We start from the raw sequence: 15,158 nt of genomic DNA on the forward strand, positions 1-15,158 counted from the left end.
TTAGCATTTGGAGGTAGAGAGTTGCAGATAAAATGGAGAGGGATTTCTGACAGGTTTTTTTTCCCCAGAAGTTTTTAGGAATATGTGTTTTCGAGGAGCAGAGAGTGACATTGAGGAATAGCTGAATAAGGGATATTGTACAGGAGGCTGCGCGTGGATAAAATCGGGGAATTTCCAAGGCAAATGGTGAAGTTACCAGCTTGAGCAGGAAACACGAGGATTGAGTAAAATGCTGATCTGAAGTGAAGGATCCTGGGGGCAGAGGTGCAGGGAGGGCCCGAGGACGTGGTGGTACCGGCAAAGGCAGGAGCTGTGGGTTGGTGGGTGGGTGACAGCTCATGGGACTGAGCCGTGAAGGACAAGCATGAATCAGCGATGAGTGCCCTGTGCTCAGGGGGTTTCCAGGACACGTCAGGAAGAGGAAAATCTCTTTAAACTGGGAGCCAGGATAGTAGGACTCGAGGTGGACTCATCCACGGTGGCAGAGGTCAAGTACAAACAGATCATGGAATGGTTTGGGTCGGAAGGGACCCTCAAAAGTCATCCAGTGCCCCCCCTGCCATGAGCAGGGACATCTTCACCAGCTCAGGGTGCTCAGAGCCCCGTCCAGCCTGGCCTGGGATGTCTCCAGGGATGGTTCATCCACCACCTCTCTGGCCAACCTGGGCCAGGCTCTCACCACCCTCAGGGCAACAATTCCTTCCTCATGTCCAGCATGAATCTTCCCTCTTCTAGTTTAAAACCATCACCCCTTGTCCTGTCGCAATGGGCCCTGCTCAAAAGTCTGTCCCCATCTTTCTTATCACCCCTTTTAGGTACGGAAAGGCCACAGGGTCGCCATGGGGTGGAAGCTGTGGTGGCCTGTGTTCAGTGGCCACAGAGGGACCATGGGGATGGTGTGTGGGAACGCTGGACAGGAACGTGGTTGGGAGAGGAGAGGGGAGCCTGACGCACGGGTGATTGAACACAAAGGGATTAGGAGGCAGGAGGCTCTAGTGGGGCTGTTCACTGTGAAGACGTGTGAAATTTTGGTGGAGGTCCATGGGTCTGCTCATCTCCATCGTCCTCCTAGACCTGTGGAACAAGGGGGCTTGGGGGTTTTAGTTTCACGTGGCATTTGCTGTTAAAAGTGCTTGAAAACATGGACTAAGTCGTATTATACATGCAATATTTTTTTTCTAGCGTTATTTAAAACCAAACGCTTCCTGGCTGAAAATCGATCGGTATCTTCGGGCACGCCGGGGTGGAGGGAGAGGGTTTGGTCGTGTTTCAGAAGGTGTTTGTGGACTTTACAGCAGCTGCTGAACAAAATAAGCTAACAGGAGGTTAAAGGAGAGCTATTAATCCCAAGCACAGGATGCCATGCCCTTTTCCTCTGGAAGGAAGAGCTCAAAGTCGCTGCAGTGGTGGAATTTCTAGTGATCGTGCTCCCTCTTGTGGCTGTCATAGATATATAGGTATATAGCTGTATAGGTATATAGCTGTATAGGTATATAGCTGTATAGGTATATAGCTGTATAGGTATATAGCTGTATAGGTATATAGATATGTAGGTATATAGATATGTAGGTATATAGATATGTAGGTATATAGATATGTAGGTATATAGATATGTAGGTATATGGAGGATATATAGGTATATGGAGGATATATAGATTAAAAGAGAAGTTTTTTGGATGGCAGTTGGGAAGTGTAGAATTAGTAACAAGTAACTATTATGTAAATGGCATGTGACAGCAACCATGCAGAAAAGAGAAAATTAAGAAAAAAGTAATCTTAGTCGAAATAATAATAATAATAATAAACAACTTATAATTATTATATCATTATACATTATATATTTATACTTTTATTATGCTTATTATACTTATAATAATAATCGTTATTATTATTAATAATAATAATAATATCTGGTCAAGCAGAATTTTTTCCAAAGATCTTTTCTAATATAATTCTGATGTCATTATTTCCAAGCTGTTAGGAGGTGAATTTTTGTGTTAAAAACTTACACACCTGGGGTTTGGTTTGTTTTGGTTTTTTTGCTATAGTTAAAGTAAAAGATGGAATTTAGGGGTTCCCAGTATTGCAGCCCAGTGTTACAGCACAAGTTGTACCTCTGCCATTGCCGTAGCATTTCCTGGAGCTCAGCTGTGCTGTTTTGTGTCTGGTTTTGTTTCCAAGCGCCGGCGTGGGTCGCACGGGCACGTTTGTCGTGATCGACGCCATGATCGACATGATGCACGCGGAACAGAAAGTGGACGTTTTTGAGTTCGTTTCAAGGATCCGGAATCAGCGTCCGCAGATGGTTCAGACTGACGTAAGTGGACTTTAGTTGGTTGAAATTACAACTTTTCACGGCCGGGGAAGAATGTGCTTCTGTATTTCCACTCTGATGTGCATCCCAGTATGTCCCATTCTGTTGCACACCCGGATAACTGGAAAATCAACTATGTCCAGTAGAAGAATGAGGTTAGGGAAGGTGGTAAAGGAACTGTACAGACCACCGTAACGCACATTATCTTTAGGTATCACGTCCAGGTTACCACAAGCACAAGAGAGTGGAATTTTAGAGAATGTGAGCGATGTAACAGGAAAACTCCATTTTAGCTTAAGGTATATTGTGATAATTAGTAAATGATAGACCAAATGAGATAGATGACCATGCCAGCTTTAATAGTTCCACTTCCCTGCTTGGCAATGTGCTTCTATCACTGGGTTTTGTTGGTTCCAGATGCAATACTCCTTCATTTATCAAGCCTTACTCGAATACTACCTCTACGGTGACACGGAGCTGGATGTGTCATCCTTAGAAAAACACCTACAAACGTCACACAACGCGGCGCCCAACCTCGTCAAAATAGGCCTAGAAGAGGAATTTAAAGTAAGTACGAAAGGCCTTTGGGTTTCTAGCTGTGCAAAGACTTAGACCAAAAACATACTTGAAAGGCAGCAAACACTGGGAAAAGAAAATGTAAAAATAAGTAGCCACAAGTTAAAAAATCAGAAGTATTGGTCTGTCTGGAATGCAAACATGAAGTATTCGACTTTTTCCAGAATTCCTGGGTTTGTTTTTGCTGCCCACTGCACCAGCAAGGCTGCATTAAAATGCAGAGAGCAGCATTTAGTTGTTCTGTGTATTCCGAAAAGCACTTGGATGGCTCAGGAGCCAAAAGAGCCCAGAGCTGTATATAAGAGCCCCTGATTTCCAGTGAATTGAACACAGTCTTATAGAGCAGCTGCAAAGTGATTTCACAGAGATGGGGAGTTATTTTCTATAGCTTGTTGCTGCTGCTAGAGATGCTACTGGAACTGATATGCTCCTGAAACTCGGCACCTGGCAAATACATACCTGAAAAATCAACTTGCATTTTGAAAAGTAAAATTAATCTGAATTCAAATTGAATTTATATGAAATAATTGCTGAAATGCAACTGTGCCACAGTGCTTGTTTTCTGATAAGTCCCACCTGAGAAGCAGCCTATTATTATTATTGTGTTATCTTGTGCAATCTGACGGGTGTGCAATATATACTATATTATAAAGAAATGTTGGGGCAAGAGCAGTGTTTGTCTTCTGTATCCCGGGAATGCTGTCAACACAAACTGAAGAAATCATGAGGAATATTGGTCTCTTCACCAGCAGAACCTTGAAAATGTGCAGAGCCAAGCTGTGGGATTTGGTGCCCGCCAGTCCCTAAACTCGTGTGACCTTTTCATTCCAGAATCAGGGTGTTGTGATGCAGGGAAAGCCCCGTCCAGGACTAAAGACCAGAGTTTTAATGCTCCAAACAGGATTGTAATCATAATAATTGGAATTAAATTAATATCAATATGAATTCAGTTCGTGTTTTGGCCATGAAGGAAGTGAATAAAGTTTGTAAAAGAGGCTTTTCTCAGTATTTGAGAACAGCATGGAAATGAAAAGGCTGTTACCTTTGTGTGCTGATGGTGCTGGTCAGTCTGCTGCTGCTGCCATAGAGGCTGGAAAGAAGTAATGAAATAATTTGATAAAATGGTATGCAGAACGTTTTATTAAAAGCCATTTTCCGAAGTGGCTAATTTTATGAAACTAGATTTCCATGCGTCAAATTTGAGAAACTTCTACCTTTCCAAAAGGAATGGGTGCTCTGTGCTTCTGAAAGTCTTGTTCAGACAGTCCAAAAGTGTCTTCAAACAAAACAAAACCAACCAACCAAACCCCAAACAAATAAAAAACCACACACAAACCCCAACCAAACAAGAAAACCCCCAAACCAAGAAGCAACAACAAAACCCCCAAAGGTTTAAAAACCTATCATTAAAATTGATTGACATGCCTTGGGTCTGTGTTCAGATTCTTGAATTGTTATCAGCAGGAAAGAATTATGACTGTTATTCTTAATTGATTTTTATAGACAGTACAATGAAGTGGCTTTTGTGACAAGTCAGTCTCGCTTTGACTGTGGTTGGTGTTTCGTACCCAATAAAGACACGTTGGAAGCTCCGAGTACGGGATCTGGTGAGCGAGAACCGTTCCTGTCCCACTGAGTCCTCACCCTCATTTCTGTGCTTTGTTACAGAAGTTAACGAACGTTCGAATAATGAAGGAAAACATGAGGACTGGCAATCTCCCTGCAAACATGAAGAAAGCTCGAGTCATCCAGATTATCCCGTGTAAGATCAACTTTTTGTATAGGGAAACAAGCGCTATAATTACACAATTATCTGTCATGAGTGCACACGATATCTATATGTTGATAACACAACTCTTATCAGAGCACAGCTCGGTTGGGGGGACTCAAGAATTGAGATCCTGCTTAGATTTGGAAACTGGAGTTGTGCAAATAATTACTATGTGTGTCTTAAAGAGAAGAAGTTTTAACTTCTCCTGCAAAATTCAAATGGTTTTGAAACCTGTTACACTGCTCAGAGTAGGAGGTTTTGTGCCGCCCTTTTTGCCCATGTGTCTGCTCTGAAGTTCTAGAGCACTTGATACAAACAGCACCATCCTCTCCTTATAACATGTAGTGCCCCCAAAAAGTGTCTGTAGACAATTGAATGAATTGGTTTTGACTTTATCAATGTAAAATTTATTACGGTCTGATACTTCTAAGGACTGAATTAAATAATTGAGCAGTTTTGCCTTTTAAAGCAACATATTTTCTGTGGGATTCCTTGTGTGGTCCGGAGCAGCACTGTGATGCTGCACCTGAAAACGCAAATTTCAGCCTTCACTGGCTGTATATTCTGTGAATAGAAAAACAAAACAGCATAAAAACAAGTGCACACACTCACTAAACCCTGGAGAAGATTTTTGAGATGCTCTTTGGCTTTCAGATGAAAGATTTTGTGGGTTTTGTGCTTTCACAAATGTAACAGTGGAGCAGTCAATGTGCAGTTAGCAATAGTAAGACTAGACTTTTTCTTTTTCCAGATGATTTTAATAGAGTGATTCTGTCGATGAAAAGAGGGCAAGAGTATACAGACTACATCAATGCTTCCTTCATAGATGTATGTATAAAAATTTCCATGTATTTAAATTGCAAGTCAGATGTTTTGCTGTTGCTGAAAAGTCTTTTTAAAGAGACACAATCAACTTTGCTTGTGAAGAACAGGAGCTTTTTTGTTTGGCTTTTGAGATTTCCCAAATACATTTCTTATCTGGTATTTTCAATTTGAGATGAAATGGTTGTGTAATTTTAAACATTCGTGTTGTTGTTAGATTTGTAAACTAAGGTTTTGATTAAATTCCAACAGGAAGCGAAACAAATTAGCTGTAAGCTGGCAGCCAACAGTTCCCTTATCTGTGTTCAGGTTAAGGATGTAAATGTGCTTTTCTGAGGAAAGGAAAAAGAGAAGTCCCTGGTTAGCATGAGGAAAGGCTGTCGCAGTGTTTGGGAATCAAGGTTTACCTGGGCAGATTGCATTAATTCCTGATTATGTTTCCGGCTTCTTTTGGAACCTGGACAACACCTTCCACCATGTCTTACTTTTATTTTGAATTAATGACATCTTTAAGCAGTAAAACCTCATTAGTTATTGAGGATTGTGGATAGTAGAGCTGTGAAGTTCACATCAGTAGGTAAATAGAACTGTAGCTCAAAAATTGAGTTAAGTGTTAACAACTGCAGCCCTTGGCTCTGCTACAGAATTACAATAATTTCATTGCGAAATCCTTGCGATCACCTATTACTGCTGAATTTCATCCCTTCAGCCATGACTGTGAAAAGCCATAAAATATAACGCAAGGCTGTGAATTTGGTTTTGTTTTATTTCCTGCGTTTCTGCCAACGAGCAAGAATCGGGTGGGCTCGGTGGCACTGAATTTGCAGGAACCAGCGCGTTGTTGAGCAGCGTGGCTGACGGGACCTGTTGCAGTAGTGACCTCCTCCCCGACCGTCACCTTCCATCCCTCTTGGATTTCCGTGTCACGGCATCAATGTGACACGTCGTGGGGTTTCTCCGCAGGGCTATCGCCAGAAGGATTATTTCATTGCCACGCAGGGACCGCTGCCGCACACGGTGGAGGATTTCTGGCGCATGGTGTGGGAGTGGAAGTGCCACACCATCGTCATGCTCACCGAAGTTCAGGAAAGGGAGCAGGTATGTGTCACCGCCAGGTTGCTGTGAACACCTGTAAAATGTGAGCATTAATATTAGAATCGTAGAATCATTTTGGTTGGAAGAGACCCTCGAGACTGAGTCCAACCATTAACCCAATGCTGGCACTAACCCGTGTCCCTGTGAACTTCATCTTCAACCCCTCCAGGGATGGTGACTCCAGCGCTGCCCTGGGCAGCCTGTTTCAATGCCCCACAGACCTTTCCATGAAGAATTTTTTCCCAATATCCAATCTAAACCTCCCCTTGCACAACTTGAGGCCATTTTCTCCATTAGGTAAACTACTTGCTGTCTACAAATTCCAGCAATCCGGTATTTTTTACCTTTCCTAACATGAGCTTTTGCTTCGCTGTTTGGTGTGGGCCAATGTTGCTGCTTTTGCTTGAATTGGCAGAAAACCCACCAAAACAGTGGAAAATTATGGTTTGTGAAAGGGCCCAGTTGATATTAAAAGCAAACAATTTATAGGGATGCCTGACATGGAACAGCGGTTTGGGATTTGGGAACAGCTGGACAAAACTTTTGTGGCAATGTCCCTCCCTGTTCTGCCAGTATTGGCTCCTGTGGCTTATTCTGAACCTCTCCTGGTACATTGTTAATTAATTAATGGAGTCCTGTCTACCTCTGGGTGCTGCAGTGCAAAGATTCAAGGTTCAGTGCTGCAACCAGGGTGCTTCAGTGCTGTGAATTGTTTTTTGGGGTGGTTTTGGGACACTTTAACAACATTGCATTGCTTTCAGGAGTTGCTTATTTTACTTTAAAGCAATATTTGACATCTATGTCAAATAGTAAGACTAGGCTTAAGTAAGCCTAAGACTTACTTAAGCGCTTTTCATCTTAGCGGTTTATATTATAAAAATATTTTATTAGGGTATTCTTGTTTATTAGCCTTTTCATTACAAAGCGTTTGGAGCACATTTATTATGCTGTATGTCACCTCCTATATCTCATATTCATGATAATGTAGATAATTGGGAAAAAGTTCAAGGAACATTTACAATTCCTTCTCAATTTTCAGGAAAAATGCTGCCAGTACTGGCCATCAGAGGGCTCTGTAACTCACGGAGAGATAACCGTAGAAATCAAGAATGACAGTCTGTTAGATGCCATAAGTGTGAGGGACTTCCTAGTTACGTACAATCAGGTAATTAAATTACATGAGTTTGTCGGTTTGTTTTTTTTCTGCATTTGGAGGCATTTACAAATATGACTATGTAGCCTAAGAGCTGGAATTTCTATCTAAAGATAAATGTGGTTAATCAACATCTTTGCTTGTGAAGAACAAGAGCTATTTTGTTTGGCTTTTGAGATTTCCCAAATACATTTCTTATCTGGTATTTTCAATTTGAGATGAAATGGTTGTGTAATTTTAAACATTCATGTTGTTGTTAGATTTGTAAACTAAGGTTTACAAATCGTGGGGTCAGTCGAAAGGAAGTTTGTATGAAATATTTGTGCTTGAAGCCTCATGAAGATTCTGGTCAGTAAAACATCCTTCATCAAAATGGGATGCGGGCTTTGTTTGTGTTTTGTTGTTGCTGTTATTCTTGTATTTTCTGCCATCTCGCACATAATGTTCTTTTATAGGTATTTTTAAATCCGGTGAAGCATTTCACAGCACATGCACTTGCCTCTGCCTGCCAGCTCTTCCTTTATGTTGCTCTGCTGCAGGCACCATCTCCTCAAAACCTGGTTGTGATCTTTTGGGCATCCATCTCTTCACTCACTGCATCGTTTCGTTAGGATCTGATTTGCGTTGCTCTTTTTGAAGAACAACCAAAAAATTACTTGCAGTTTAGAATATAACTCATTTAACTCCTTATTCCCAGTACAAAACTGTAGAGTGAGATAAGGACCAAGCAAAACAAGTCGATTCAATGTGAATCACGCTAAGCCATTTATTACAGAAACAAGTCTTCTTATATACGTAACTATATTCTAATCACGTGTCCACGCTCCAAGCATGGATTCGTTAAATGAGGATCGTGGGCTGTCTGTGCTCTGGAGTCTCACTGATGATACGTCCGATGATTCACGCCCCGCCAGGAGCCCGGTGATTGAGGAACGCCCCTCTTTCTCATAGCAGACTCTGTTCTTGAAGCGGCCTTGAAATACCTTTGAGCCTGACTAATTCAGCAACAGGTCTTAATCTATCAAAACCCATCCACACAAAACTGTGTCCAGAGTCTTCCTGTCAAACTCGGTCACCAGATGTCCGCTTTGTGGACATGTTGAAAGCACCTGGCATCGGCAGAGACCTCATGTTTTCGACTCTGTGTGGCTCGCAAGATGTGTAGTAAAATTGCCAGAATATTAACGTTGCATCCATACCCGGTTATAATGCAGTGATGGGAAGCAGCGAGCAGAAATGTCAGGGTGGTTAAAGAGACTTTACTCATCCAAACCTGCCCAGAGGCAACTGCATTAGCATGCTATTAATACCTACGTGAACTTTTAGTGTGTTTTTAATCAGCAAGCATAAAGACGAGGCGAAAAATGGTCAAGTTTCAAAGCAGCAGGTGCGAAGATGAGCACATTTCGTTGTTTTCATGGCATTTTGGGTTTGGCCTGTGCATGATAAAAGCTTTCAACCATTGGCACTCAGAATGAATAACCTCTGAGTATATCCTTAGTAGCGCCCAGTTGAAGCAGTTGTGCAAATCTAAAGGAAAATTATAGGTTTCAATTATCAGCACGGGGGATGAGGAATTAGGAAACAGAACTATCAGGTTTGCATGACCAATGTATTATGGACGTTGCAAACAGGCCCCTCCACTATAGTGGTGCAAAATCTATGCTACAAATGTTTAAGGTTAGGAGTGTGTTTCCATTTTGAAGTAATGACGGGCTCAATCTGGTGTTTTGCGGCACACAGGGTAACCAGGAGAAGCAAAGCAGGCTCGTTCGGCAGTTCCACTTCCACGGGTGGCCGGAGATCGGGATTCCTGCAGAAGGCAAAGGGATGATCGACCTGATCGCAGCCGTCCAAAAGCAGCAGCAGCAAACAGGCAACCACCCCATCACTGTGCACTGCAGGTAAAACATCCTGTTTGAACTGTGGGATTGTCTCTACCTGTCAGTGATCCCACCACTGAGAAATGTTGGACATCTGTGACAAGGACCTCCCCAGGACCAACCACTGCCTGGATAAGCTTCTCCAGCCTTTTGCTACAAAATATGATGCCGCTTCTGGAGTTTTGCTGAATTTCAGAGAATGCCCATTTGGTTTTAAATGAGTCACTGATTAGTTTTTCCTCTGAAAAAGAAAATACTATATTGAGCAGCGTAGGGGAAAGGGACTTGGGGGTCCTGGGGACAGCAGGGTGACCGTGAGCCAGCACTGGGCCCTTGTGGCCAGGAAGCCAATGGTACCTCGGGTGGGTTAGAAGGGGGTGGTCAGTAGGTCAGAGAGGTTCTCCTGCCCCTCTGCTCTGCCCTGGGGAGACCACACCTGGAATCTTGTGTCCAGTTGTGGCCCCTCAGTTCCAGCAGGACAGGGAACTGCTGCAGAGAGTCCAGCGCAGCCACCAAGATGCTGGAGGGAGTGGAGCATCTCCCGTGTGAGGAAAGGCTGAGGGAGCTGGGGCTCTGGAGCTGGACAAGAGGACACTGAGGGGGGACTCATTCATGGGGATCAATACGGAAAGGGTGAGTGTCAGGAGGATGGAGCCAGGCTCTTCTCATGATAGGACAAGGGGCAATGGGTTCAAACTGGAACACAAAAGGTTTCATTTAAATGTGAGAAGAAACTTGTTGGGGGTGAGGGTGGCAGAGCCTGGCCCAGGCTGCCCAGGGGGTTGTGGAGTCTCCTTCTCTGCAGACATTCCAACCCGCCTGGACACCTTCCTGTGTAACCTCATCTGGGTGTTCCTGCTCCATGGGGGGATTGCACTGGATGAGCTTTCCAGGTCCCTTCCAATCCCTGACATTCTGGGATTCTGTGATTTATGCACCACTCGAATTATTCCTGTAGCATTATCAACATAGAAATAGACTCACTGGCTATTTGGAAATATTTTGGTAAAAGAACCTGTCTGCTGCTGCTCGAGTTAGAAATAGGAGCAGCCGTACTACAGCTGTTCTCTGCAGCTTATGTTGAATTTTATTTTGCTCTCATTTGGGTTGCTGAGGGCTGCCTTGGTCTCTGGTTTGTGTCTGGCTGTCTACAATGTCACCTGGATCTTCACGCACTGTTGGAGCAAAGAGTCCCCAGGAGGCCGAGCCAGGACGCGGATTTGTTGGTGTTTTGGGACACGAGCTTGTTTTTAGCATATTCATTGTTAAAACTCTCTCCTCCTTCCTTCGGAAGTGTTTTGCTCTTTGCCGTTGTCATACATTTTCCCTAGAGAAGCCCCATGGTGGCTGCACGCTGTGGCATTGATGCCGTTTTGTGTTTGGTTCTGCAGTCTGACAGATTTTATCAGCTGCTTGTTTTGCAATGCCGGGCTTCTGAATGATAATTAAAGGGGGTAAAATATCCTATCCAGTAAATAAGAGATAAAACTTCTCCGTGAAGTGATACTTGAATCTTCAAATATAAATGAATGTAACTTTATGAATAAGTAAACACATTTCAAGTCCAGGCCTGATTTTTCAGAGTGTTCGCATGAACCTGTGAAATCTTTTGTTCTTTTTTTTTGTCCAACTACTTATAAACAGTTTAAGGAGCTCCTAAAAATTACAATTCAATTAGCATCAAGGCATAGCCCTCAATAGTTTGAAAGAGTTTTGCTGAGTTGCCAACAGAATTCAAAGCAAATCTGTTCTAAATCACAACTCATCTTCCATAGTGTGTGTGAGCTGACTTCTCTTTAGTTCCTGGGTACCTACGCTTTTTGTCTCTCCACCATCTCCTCCTTCCCATGCTCTAATAATTAAACTATGCAAGACTGCTGTGTTATTCAGAGATCCCTTACTTCTGTCTTTTGCCCAGTCTTGGCCCATTCTGTGTCCCCTTTGCCTTTGAACTTTGTCTCAAGAAATCAAGTTTGAGTCAAATTCATAAGTTATCTTCTTTTTTTAAGGGAATTGCAGAAAGAGAACTGAGCATGCAAAGAGCAGCACTGTGTTCCCGTGAGACAACACGTATTTTTCTCCTGCATTTCAAATGCAGTTTAGTTTTCCATGTATCAATACTAAAAATTATTAAAAGTAATTTAAAAAAAAACAACTTGTATGAGCTTTAAGGATTTGCTAAAAGCCTGTTTTGGGGAAGAAAGAAGGAGAATGAGCCTGGCACAAAGAGCATTAAAAATGGACTGCAAAGCAATGAGTATCTACCTCTTCTAGGCACTGATGAACAAGCAACGTGTGTGACCATGTGTGTGTGCAGATTTATTTTATGTCTCCATGTCCTCATCTTTTGACCGTTGCAGACCTCTTCTGAAATGCATCACTCATGGGTTCCTCTAGAGACCACAGATGACTGGCAGAGATTAGCTAGTTACAAATAAATCTGAACCCTCTTAGACTTTGTCTTTTATTGTCTAAAGGGAATAACACATCTAATACCTCGTACCTGTTCATTTTTCCTCCAACACAACTTCTAATGTATCCGGCTGACGATACATGCATTTCCACTTAATCTTTTCATAAAGCTTGTGCTTATCAAATTTTTTTGTATTTGATAGGAAGCAATGACATGTGATTACAATTCCCCTACTTCTGGTTGAAACACATTGAAATTTTGGATTTAATAAATATTGTGTTTATCCTTATTGAGCAGTGCAGTGAACCTTCCGCTCCATCTTACCCTCCTGTTTTTAGTAACTGTTCCCTGTTGAAGCTATTGGATTTCCAGTGCACAGCCACTGTTTTGGTGGGGTCAAATATTAATTAGTGTGATTAAAAGAGAGAAATAAATATTTTTGATTATTTTTTTTTTCTCTAGAGTTAGGCATAATAAATCAGATAACAATCACTGAAATATGGTTTGGTTCCACAGGATGATGCTCTGAAACAGAGATAAGGACAAAATATCGAGTCAAATATACTGAAACAAAAGGAACTACAGATATTTTGTTGCAGTGCATCAGGTTGCTTATTGTAGTCGAGATGGAGGCAGAACACTTGATTTCAGTTTCTTGTATGTAGTAGAACCTGATACGTAGCCTTGCGTTAGTTTGTCCTTATATGTCTATTTAAGAAATGGCTTAGATTGTAAGAGTCATTAAAATATAAAATTGCTATGAAATAATAATAATAATAATAATAATGCTTTCCTATCTGTCCACAATGCATAACTCACAACCTAATAGAGAAAAGTGGATTTGATCTCAAAAGTCCTTCTTTGCATTATAGCCAAGTTTTGCAACTGAAAACCCCAAGGTTGTGTTCCCCCCCATCCAAAATAAAACCAAAAACAGAGTGCGGGAGCACCAAACGTTGTGTTTGCTGAAGATAAATGCAGATTCGAGTTATTAATAGCAGATTTGAGTTATTAATAATGGCTTTGCCAGTTCATGCCTTGAGGCTCAGACCTTGGCTGAGGGTGTCCAGGTGCTCAGGATCTCCCACCTTCAGACAGAAGCTCTCAGTGACAAGCCTTTATTTAATAAGCCTTTATTTAGTGAGCCTTTATTTAATAAACCTTTATTTAATGAGCCTTTATTGATTGCAGCATGGCTCCGAGTTAATTCCCATTAATTCTGGCTCCCTTCTAGCATAGCCGAGGTGACAAACTAAGCCTAAAGAAGAGTCGAATTTGGCTAATAGCAGCATTTGGCTATTCTATATCACACTTATTCCTCTTTTAACGTTTTTATCCAACTATATCAAGCAAATGTGTTTCTGTTGCAGTGCTGGCGCTGGCAGAACAGGTACCTTCATAGCACTCAGCAATATTCTGGAGCGAGTGAAGGCTGAAGGGCTCTTAGATGTATTTCAAGCTGTGAAGAGCTTAAGACTGCAAAGGCCACATATGGTGCAAACACTGGTATGATGTTTAACAATCCAGCTCTTTGTCAAAGGGTGCATGTTTGTAAATATTCTTGTGGGAGGAGAAGAAAGGGGTTTTTTTAGCAGGTTGAAATAAATAATTTATGATGGCTGTGTGTGTGCAAGGTATTATCAGAAATCTGGGTTTTTACAGGTTTTTCTTGTTATGGCATTTCTAAAAATGCAGCTTGGCTAAATATTCCGGATCTTTTAGGAACTGGAGACAGTTAAACCAAAGTCTTTTGAGTGTTGTGAATAACAAAACATATGAAGTAAATGCCTTTTAAGCTCTGTACCAGTTGTTCTTTCTTACCTTAAACTGGGCTTAAATTGGCTTGCGGTTGATCGCTGAAAGGGAGAAATGTCTTTGACTTCTTTGAAGTCATCTACAAGTAAAATGTGAAGCTTGGCCCAGGCACTTTTCCCCATTGAATAAACATCCAAAAGCCTTTTTGAGACTTATGTTTTTGGAAAATACAAAAAAAGCTGCTATTTTGTATTTTGACAGCAGCTTCCATTCAGTAATTTGAAACTTCTTTAGAAACCATTCTTTCAAAACGTGTTTTTCAGGGAGTTGTTTTTTCCATCCTATGGATGATAAGAAAGGGGTTCAAGTAGAACTCTCTTTAGCCAAGATGGGTTGGACCAGATGATCCTTGTGGTCTCTTCCAACCTGGGGTTCGAGGATTTGATGATTCGATGCTTCTATGAACTGGATTATCCACAGTCACGCTGAGCCAGGGATGAAATATTTCTTTTGGGGTTCTGGCTCTGTGATTTAATAACGTTAGTTAAGGGTGTAATTGCTGCAGATATTCCCAGCTGAGCCTGCAGAGATGCTTCTGTAAAACCGAGTGAATTCAGATGCCGGTTCCATTTCTCATCAGCGTTAATACATTGACTCATCCTCAGCTACTGGTCCAAGTCATGGCCCAAGTAGAACGAGTTCTATTTACCACCAGCATTTGTTTTCTCTGATATAGTTGTAAGGCGCAACCAAAGTGCATCTTACATCTTACACATCATTTTAATATATTTTTATTGTTTTTCAGGAACAATATGAATTCTGCTACAGAGTGGTACAAGATTTCATCGACATATTTTCCGATTACGCTAATTTCAAATGAAAACTCCTGCCTTATTTTTTAATTTGTCTGTATAAATAGTTGTATATTCTGTTAATTTATTCCATGTCATTCTGATTGTTGACTTTACTGTAAATATGACCTTGTGTTTGCTCTAAAAGTTGCATTTGCTGTATAAAGTTATTTCGTAAATATAAATATCTTCTAAAGTGAAGTATAATGTTCATACACAGTATATAAGTATAAGATGATATAGAAATCTTTATTCTAAATAACAGTAAATTAATTCTTGAGGGTCTATTTCTTTGAAGTTTTCCACTTCTAAGTATTTATCAATAATGTTATCTCCCAATTCTTGAAACTTTACACAGGTGATTTACATTTCGCACTAAAAAAAAGTGAATTGTGGTACATATGCTTAAACTAAACATGTTTTGGCCATGAACTTTTCTCCACTATGAAAACAGATCTTTCTTTGGAGACACATTCTGATAACCTGCTCATGCTTGCTTGTAATTTATTTCACAGATGGTCTCAT

The 15,158-nt window shown here is 41.4% G+C and overlaps 1 protein-coding gene across 2 annotated transcripts in view; it reads left to right on the forward strand.

Annotated features, from left to right (window-relative positions):
- The window catches only part of PTPRE (protein tyrosine phosphatase receptor type E), a gene marked incomplete at both ends in the record, with an annotated part of 34,908 nt that extends 20,246 nt beyond the window's left edge, over positions 1-14,662 (forward strand). The window contains 9 exons of one of the 2 annotated variants that reach the window (XM_080347661.1): positions 2,182-2,317; positions 2,732-2,881; positions 4,559-4,652; positions 5,413-5,489; positions 6,447-6,581; positions 7,618-7,743; positions 9,475-9,635; positions 13,398-13,533; positions 14,588-14,662. In XM_080347661.1, coding sequence (XP_080203787.1) covers positions 2,182-2,317; positions 2,732-2,881; positions 4,559-4,652; positions 5,413-5,489; positions 6,447-6,581; positions 7,618-7,743; positions 9,475-9,635; positions 13,398-13,533; positions 14,588-14,662 — 1,090 coding nt within the window. The remainder of the gene's footprint in view (positions 1-2,181; positions 2,318-2,731; positions 2,882-4,558; positions 4,653-5,412; positions 5,490-6,446; positions 6,582-7,617; positions 7,744-9,474; positions 9,636-13,397; positions 13,534-14,587) is intronic. The other variant, XM_080347662.1, reaches the window with a different exon arrangement.
- Between the last annotated feature and the right edge of the window lie 496 nt (positions 14,663-15,158).

The sequence above is a fragment of the Nesoenas mayeri genome, assembly GCF_963082525.1.
Source record: "Nesoenas mayeri genome assembly, chromosome: 7".
Lineage (NCBI taxonomy): Eukaryota > Metazoa > Chordata > Aves > Columbiformes > Columbidae > Nesoenas > Nesoenas mayeri.